At 30.3% G+C, this 9,515-nt stretch overlaps 1 protein-coding gene across 1 annotated transcript in view; it reads left to right on the plus strand.

Annotated features, from left to right (window-relative positions):
• Positions 1-9,515, plus strand: part of LOC117171065 (epoxide hydrolase 4-like) — a 134,840-nt gene that overhangs the window by 116,918 nt on the left and 8,407 nt on the right. Inside the window, exon 5 of the mRNA XM_033358114.1 lies at positions 4,842-5,111. Coding sequence (XP_033214005.1) covers positions 4,842-5,111 — 270 coding nt within the window. The remainder of the gene's footprint in view (positions 1-4,841; positions 5,112-9,515) is intronic.

Consider the following 9,515-nt stretch of genomic DNA (forward strand, 5'->3'; position numbering starts at 1 on the left):
GGGAGCTCTTCTTAATATTTTGACACCAAAATCATGTCGATACACCTTACCGACTGCGAGTAAAGCCACCCACGCTTTAACTTGACAGACTGTATATTTGTATCTTGTATTGTTACTCATTTGTATCGACCTTAGGTCGAAAAAAAATTATTGAATGATGATAATAATAATAATATTTTTCTTGGTAGGTTGCAGGTTTATACGACTATCTAACTCGCTATCATCCTTTCCATCACTAGTAAATAGGCTACCAAGATATACATACTTCTCAACTTGTTCTATTCTCTCATCATTAAGGACAATGTTGGATATTGTTTTTTCATCCTTTCCTTTAAACAACATAACTTTTGCTTTATTTAACTAAATTTTCAGGCCCATGTTCGTCTTGTTTGAATTCATTGCGCTCAACATTCTTCGCAAGTCTTTGGTTGATTCGTTAAAGAAGACCATTCTTAGACACTTGTCCATGAATATAATAAATAGCCATGAGGACATAACGCAACCTGCATAATTTTCCAGGAGGTTTCAAAGTTTACTAAATCGCTTTTTCTAGGTCAAGAAATGCACATAACACTTTTTTTTACTTATTCTCAAACTCTTTTCTGTGAGAGATAATTTTTAAAATATGTTAAATTTTTAGATAATTCCCGTTGGTCAAAAAGCTATCAGCAACACATTTTTCAATAACTTATTTTGTAGTAATTTTGATAAGTTTCATATATTATCTGTCTCATGTTTTTTAAATGTTGATACCTAATTGTAATAGTAAGACAGGCTTTTAAAAGTTATTTAACAAATAAATTTATTGAATTATTATTTTTTATATGGATTCAATATAAATATGCTCTACAGTTCCTCGTGTCTTTTTTTATAAAAATAAAAGTTTTTATAGCAAATGACTTGTTGATAATAAATTATCAATTCGACCTTTGCTCATTTTTTTGTCGATTAAAAACACCGACAGACATTTCCTCTTCTTTAAAAGGTTGGCTCTTTAAAAACACAGAATTTTGTCTTAAATTTAAGTTTTATTGGATTTTTAGTTGTCTAAACACATTTTTTTGCAGCAAAAATTAAACCTATATATTTCTTTAAAGATGATTATCTCTTATATATTAAGCCTACTCTAAAGAACTGTGTGAGATATAAGGACTAGGGAGAAAGATTCAGTATAAAGAGAACTTTGAAAGAGATAGGTACTCTAATATTTTACACTTTTAACGGAATAAAAAGCTTTGTTATTTTGTAAGAATCAAATTGATTTACTTATACGCAATTCTTGCCTTAATATTCCTAATTTATTAAGTGCAAAAGTGACATAGTCCTTCTAACTGGATTAATGGAAACAATAATCAGTGAATCAGTGTATCGAGTAGAGTAATACTAACTTAAACGTTGACAGATTCATTCTCAAAAAGAAAAACAATCAAACTATAGAGTTCGATCACAGCTCCTACAAAATCAGTGCAAGTGATAGTGAGTTATTTCCATATAACTATAAAAGAGTCACGATTGTTTCAAAAGTGCATTGCACATTCAAACCAATGCTGATATTGGTCATCATTACACTCTCTTTTAAGAATTTTCACAAGTAAAATAATAAGATGGACCTTTTAACAAAGAATAACATCAAAATAGTCCTTCAAATACAACAGGGCAATGCGTTTCTAAAACACTCTATATCTGAGTGCTTAACAGACAATTCAGTCTGCATCAATTTCAATGGAGGAAATGCATATAAAATACCTCATCTATAAGATACATAGAAAATGCGTATGAAATACCTTATCTCCAAGCCATAGATGCAATGCGTGTGAAGCTCCTCACGAGCAATAAATTCGTACAATGAATTTAAAACATCTCTAGATCTTCTAGGCGGAGTCAAAGCAAAATTGGTTATGTACGTAAGCGGTTCTTATTAAAAAAGTGTCTATCATTTTAATTATATGAATGAATCTTAATTTGGGATACGTTTTTACGAAAATTTAAGTTTTATTGGAAAATAATTCCACTCATACTCTATTTCGACAATGAAGAACTTTGATCGATTAAGTATACTTTTACCAAAAAAAGTATAAGAATTAGAGATCACGTAACTAGATTTAAGGAATTTCTAGCAAATATTGACGCGAATAACCCTACCTGAATCGCTGAATTAAAATTACGATGCAATTTAGTTTACGCTTATTTTTACAAAGTTCGATGATTTATATTACGACATTCAGTTGATTGATACGGAAACAGATCTCGGTCTTAATAAAAAATCAGTTCAAGATCCTTTCTTCCAAACCCTTGCGGAGGCTCAGAAATACGTGACACCTCTCTCATCGCAATTTAATATTAGCTTACAAATAGAAAATCCAGACACAATTTCAAATTCAGGTATCGCAAGCGGATCGTATGAAAATAAACGTACCCTCATTTCGCGCCATCTTAGTTTATTACTACGATCACCAGTTCAAGAAAAAGAATCCTATCAGGAATTGATTGCTCTCACTGATGAATCACAACAGCATTTTCAATCATTAGCTTTCTTAGGAGTAAATGTAAGTCATAAAATGATAGTCGCTATAATCGAGGAAAAACCTATAAATTCTTCTTTAGAAAAATGGGACGAAACCATTAAAAACTGAAAGTTTCCAAAATTAGCAGATTTAACTGATTTTTTATATAGAACTTCACTCCGTATTTCTAAACGTAAAAACCATAATACTGCTAAAAACTGTGATAAAAATATCCCCCTCATAGGTGTAGGAATGAGCGTATCTCTTTTATCGAAATTATTTAAAATTACTTAAAATTAAATCACATTTTATTGATAAATTCATCTCACAATGAGGCAGGCTTTTATTTACCATATCACAGTGTTATAAAGATTTCTAATAATACTACTAAATTAAGAGTAGTTTTAATGCTTCAGCTGAAAGAAGCTCTGGTGTTTCTCTAAATGAACACTTTATGGTCGCTCCAACAATACTAGATGATCTTTTTTCCTTAATAATCCATTTTCGCTTTCATAATTACGTGTTCATAGAAGACCTTGAGGAAATGTACAGACAGTTCTTAATTCGCGAAAAAAATCGGAAGTATTAAAGGATTTTTTATGCTAAAAATGATCAGATATTAGAATATTGTCTAAATAGTGTTACTTTATGCTTTGCTCCATCGAACTTTTTAGCCATAAGATTCGTGCATCTATTAGTTCAGGATGAAGGTCATGATTTTCCTTTGGCGGCGAATATATTTAAAATTGATTTGTATGTAGATAATCTCATTACTGGAGATTCCACATGTGAAGAGGCACGAGAGATTTATGAGCGTTAATTTATGAGCATAAGCGATAAAAGTCTAGATACCGATCTTAAAATAAACAAAGATTATGTAGTCAAATCTATAAGCTATTATTGAAAGTCTCGAGATGATGCCTTCGTTTATTTAAGTAACACACCTACAGTTCATCAGGGTGCCACGAAAAGAGTAATTTTTGTGGAAATTGCGAAAGTATTCGATTCCTTAGATTTACTTGGTACGATAAGTTTATATGCGAAACAAATAATGCAAGAACTTTGGCAATCTTTAGTGAACCGGGACGAGTTATTACCTGAATCTATTCATTATAAGTGGATGAACTTTTTTAACCAATTAGAATCGATAAATAATGTTTCATTTTCAAGAAATGTCATGATTCATAATCCAAAGAGAGTGCAACCACATGGTTTCTGTGATGCGAGCGAGAAGGGACATCGAGCTTTATTATTGATTAGTTTATTTTAAAAGGTTGTAAATTCTCTCGAACGCCCTCTTTACATTCGAAGAATTTTACACACTCTCCGTCGAAGTAGAGTCCATCTTAAATTCGAGACTATTTAGACCAGTGCGAAAAATTTATGTTTTACCTATAAACTTTAACAATGTCGAAAAGGAATGTTGATCGCTTACTCCATCAACGTGGAGAGTATGTATAGTTTAAGTCTGAAATGTATTATATTCGATCTACTTGCCTATATATTTCTTCGAAATATGATTATCATTTTTATATTAACCCCACTCTAAAGAAATATTTGAGGTCTAGGGACCAGGGAGAAAGATTCAGTATGAAGAAAACTTTGAAAGAGATAATCTTTTACTCTTTAAATGAAATAAAAATGTTGTAATTTTGTAATTTTGTCTTAATATTCCTAATTTATTAAGGTCAAAATTAAATTCGTATTTTAAAATCAACTATTTTTCCAAACTTTGGAGCGATCTCTCAGGTATTTACTTAATTTTAATTCTAGCATTAGCAGATACAAACTTTATTAGAGTTCATGCAATTTGGAGAAGTGGAGGCAGTTTCAGGGCCTCATTTTTTAAAACTTTGAAATCGGTAGTAAATATTTCTCACATCGAATCCAACAAAGTTAACTGTATATGTATATGCAAGGATTTTCGCATTTTATGTGCAAGAAAAATCGTGGCATTGACAATTCACAAATAGGGATTTGACCATGGAATGTAATTTAGGTCTATTCATGGGAGATTGGATAGAAATCCATATAGTGGATGTCTGGTTGGCTATCTATACATCTGGAAAAATAGAGATGAGCCTGTGTTATTTTTAGTGATTAGGACTGTTGGATTTTATAGATTGGGCAGCTGTAAGATTCTCAAGCCTTTTTTTAATTGCTTATGCGCCGATTTTAACCATCATCCAGGGTCGACTTTCCCTCCCAATTTGGCTCTGCATACTATTTGGGATCCCATGTAGATTCCTATATAGGTTCCTCTGTGGAGATTTTCAGTAGGGTATATTTTAGATAGGCATGTCAAAATTTAAATTAATGTGTAATCGATTTTTTTAGAGGACTGGACAGGCCCTATTAATTATTTTCGCAATCTGCCCTATATACGTTTAAATGCAAACTCATCTGAACCAATTTACACTCGAACGTTACTTTTAATTGGTAATATGGATCCTACTGTGACACTCGAGAGTATTGTCCAAAGTTCAGAGTATATAGAAAAGTTCAGTTTAAAAGTAGTACCTGGAGCACATCATTTTCCTCACCAAGAAAAGCCGGAATTGGTGAATGAAGCAATTATGAAATTCCTAATCGGTAAGTTATTTTTAGGTTCTTTAATGTTGGCTTATTTTATATTATTTCATATATCGACTTCTCTATTCAATATGAGTCTCTATGTGTGTGGGTGTGTGTGTATTGACAACGCCCTCCATGAGACTTTATGTAATTAGTGCCGCGTTTGAGTCTATCTACATTAATAGAAACTTTTCAGGAGAAATGCTTTGAGTTTTAAATGTTAAAAGAAGTTACAAGTATACACTAGAAAAATGAATAAAATGTTTTTAAGTTTTTTATTATTGTTAAACTTCATAATTACCCCCTAATTTCTATTAATCATTACGTAAGATAATAATAAAAAATTAATAATGACGAGTGATTTAGTATTTCGTACCACCCTAACAATTTTGATAATAACCAATGAAAAGTGAAATGTTACCCTTACCAAGATTTAATGATAATAACTGATTTACGTACAATGTACAATTGATCAATTCCTACTAAACTTAATTACTATGCATTAATATACGAAACAAACAGAATGATTGGCCGACTTCGCATATCATGAACATTACCTCTAAATTCAGACGCGGTCATCTTCCGGTATTTTTATCAGAAAGACGAAGTTAAAGTTTTGTATATTTTTGAATATAGTATGTAATCAGTGTCAACAAAATGGTTACCTGTATATGTCTACGCTGCAAGTCTGGCTATCGGAGCAACCGCGCGTAAGACAAAGTAGAAAAAACAGTTTTTTTAGAGCACCAACAATAAAAAAGTACTCAAACGATGAAAAGAAGCTATACAATGAGAAGGTTATATTGTAAGATATGGTAATTTTTCTTGTACCAGACACTTTGGACCATTTCATTCTGCCACGTAGGCGATCTCAGAAGGGCCATTTTGAAATTCGTTATTTGAAACCATTTTTATTAATTAAAAAAACTTACAATGATAATATTTTATCTAAAGTCTGACCTTACTTATTACGCTTTTATGGTCCCTGTGGACTTTGTCTCCCCAAGACTCAAATATTCGACCATATTTACTCTTCGAAATAATTATTATAATTAAAAGGTTTCGAATGCATTCACATAACATCACCGAGAGTCAGCCAAATAATCTGAATATATCGCATTCACACATGCAAAAATCAATTCGTCAAGTAAAAAAAAATGTAAGGCCTCTACAGGACAGTCAGTCCGTAAAAATATTTCAAATCAAAAAAGGACCACAGGCCTACCTCAGCACAGAATTTTGTCGAAAAACCCCTAGTGATGATGGTATCGTCCCTCTCCCTTGCAGTGATATTCAGATCTTCTATTTTTAGTTAAAGCGTTGACAGCATAGGTGATTCTTAATATTGAACTTTGAACATTTGATATGGTAGCCATCGGAAAACGTTAAACTCCTCGATTCAGATCGGGTCCATGCAGGTTCAGACAGTTCGGACTGTTCGGGGTGTGCACTAATCGCAGATAAAAACGATAAAATTTACAAATGACATAAAAATTAACTTCAAAAAAATTATTCGATAATCAACCGGTTACACCGGGCTTACCGATGGATCTGTTGATTTTGGCTTCCTAGTCGTTGTTTATCCCTTTCTCCTAATTGGCGCCTTATTACGTCAATTATTGTGTAAGGTCTAGAAGCGTAGAATGTGGGTATTACATCATCTCTTTTTTGGGATTGTCGAGATATGGCCAGGAAGATCCCAAAATAACCCCGAATCAATCCTAAATCTTTATTTCATATACTTAAGTTGGTCACCAGCCATATATGAGGTTGATTTTCATATTATTCTTTTGCCTATGCTTTTTTATTTTCTAAAATAACAATGATGCTTCTTTAAACATATATCTCAATTTTAAACTTATTCTGCGTACCGTTTAAAAGTCTATATCAAACTGGTGGTTCTTGTCTATATTTTCTTTTTTCCATATTCATACGTTATCTAAACTTTCTGTTTTGTACACAATTTTCTCTTTAGATATATAATTATCAGAGAAGTGGACGAGCGTAGTCTGAAGTTACGGACGGAGCGTAGCCTCGATTCTCTCGTTACGGAGAACCGTCGCATTGGGGGAAGTGGTGTTTTCTGACGTTTACAATCTAAAAAAATGTTTGTACCTTTTTTAAAAGTACATTCCATTACAAAAATTTTGAAGAAAAAAAAACGTCTCGATCGACCAATTTTGGACAAAGTTATGACAATTTAAAAAAAAGAACCATATTTTTAAATTCATAATTTTTTGAGGTGGGTAAAAAAATTTGAAAATTTTCTGAGAAATGTTTTTAATCAGGTAGACCATAATTGCAAAGTTTTAGCCAAATCAGAAGAGGTCAGGTTCAAAAGTGGTCGATTTGGTATGGAATGCCCCATATATTCATCTTATTGCCCGAAAGATTTTAAAAAATCTCTTCAAAATACTTTTATTGCAACAATTTTATTGAAGAAAAATATTGTTTATAAAAATGAAAATATTATAATTTTTACAGAAAATTCTTAAAATAAGCATTGTCAACAAGATTTGTAGAAAATCTTTCAAGAAATAAATCGATTGTCCCGTGAATTAGAACCGAAAAATTAATATATCAAACAAATGAAAGTTATAAATATTGCGCTGGACTCGCGACCGGCAAAAAATTGGGAAATGAAAGTAAATAAAAAAATTGAACTGCAGTTCGAGTATTAAAAATTGACCAGTGATTGATTTTACAAGACGATTCTGGATCGAGGGGATTGTAAACCCTAAACACCTCCCCTGGATCCTCCACTGCTTAGTAGGGACACAAAAAAACACTTCAAATGAATAAATTCTTAAATGAATGCCTTTATTCACTTTCAAAATCTTATAATATTATTTCGGCATAAAATATTTCATTTTTAACTTATTCAATTTGGAAATACAAAAAGAAACTGAAGAATTTGCAATAGTAAACAATTCAAAAATGAATTGTCCCAATTTCAGAGTGATAAATTTAAACTTTAAATGTTACAATTATAATTTTTAAACCCATTTTAACTTTATTTTGAAGGTAAAAGTATTGCATTTTGATTTTCAAAGATCAGTTGAACAAAAATTAATTTAGAATAAAATTGAATAAGCTGGAAGTTTTTTGAATGTTCCAAAAAAAGAAAAAAATTTGGAGCTTGTCAAGAATTTTGAAATATTGAAAGAAATTTACTAAGATTTTTAGAAAGATTTAGAAAGATTGTTTATTTCGAAAAAGTACATAACTCAAAGATAATGTTTAAAAATATTTCAAAAAGTTTCAAAATATTTACAAAATTATAAAAAAGTCTGGAATCTCTTGAGACAATTTTGTGTGCAGGATGTTACAAAACTGTTAGGAAAAATGGGAATCAGTTTAAAAAATATTTAAAAATCAATTTTTCAATTCGAGAGTTTCATATTTCGGCACTTTTATAATTTCGGGAATTTTCTTGTTTGGTTATTTCGGAATTTTAGTGTCGGGAATTTTATTTTTAGGGATTTATCAGTCGCTTTTTCCGAAAATTAAAATTTCCCTCACTGTAAAGATTCCCAAATTATCATTTTCGAAATATAAAAGACCCGGATTGGAAAACTCTCGACAATTTATAATATTACCGAATTTGAGAATTCCCGACAAAAAAGTTACGAATTATAGAATATCCGGATTAGATAACCCCCTAATTTGAACAATTTAAAAAATTTGTGTTAACAAATATTTTTAAAAATAGAATAATAAAATATTTATGTCAAAGAAAAAACTTATTTAATGTGTAAAGTTTTTAAAATTATGGTTTGAATTTAAAACAACAAAAATTGAATAAATATATTTTTGGATTTTAATTTTTTTTTAAATAATAAAAATAAAATTTGCGCAAATTCAGTCTGATTTGAATTCTGGCAAGTTTTTTTCGTTTGAAGCTTAGGTGTTTTTAAATTTATTATTCTATAACATTTTTATACAATTATTGTTATTTTTAACTAAAACAATAATTTAAAAAATTAAACATTAAACAAAGTTTCTATAGTAAAAATATTTAATTATTGTATTTTCTAATAAATAATATTGATTACAAAACTATTTTTTCAATTTCTGACATTCGGAAATTGTTTAGTTCGTATATTCTATAATTGGACAGCATTCGGCCTATATTTTGTTATTGGGAAATTTTCAAATTCGATAATATTGCAAAATGTTCATGATTTCATTATTTTGAAATTTTTAAATTTGGGATTTATAATTTCGGGAAGTGTACAGTGTCGGGAATTTTATTATTCGGGATTTTTCAGTCGTTCTACAAATATTTCAAAATATTTAAAAAGATTTATAAAATTGTAAAGAAATCTAGCATATTTGGAGGCAATTTTTTGGCAGAATTGTACAAAAATTTCACAAAAAAAATGGGAATCATTTTAATAAATAGTTAAATGTTCTGAAAAAACTTCAAAAATAATT

Source organism: Belonocnema kinseyi, chromosome 4, assembly GCF_010883055.1.
Source record: "Belonocnema kinseyi isolate 2016_QV_RU_SX_M_011 chromosome 4, B_treatae_v1, whole genome shotgun sequence".
In the NCBI taxonomy this organism is placed as follows: Eukaryota; Metazoa; Arthropoda; class Insecta; order Hymenoptera; family Cynipidae; genus Belonocnema; species Belonocnema kinseyi.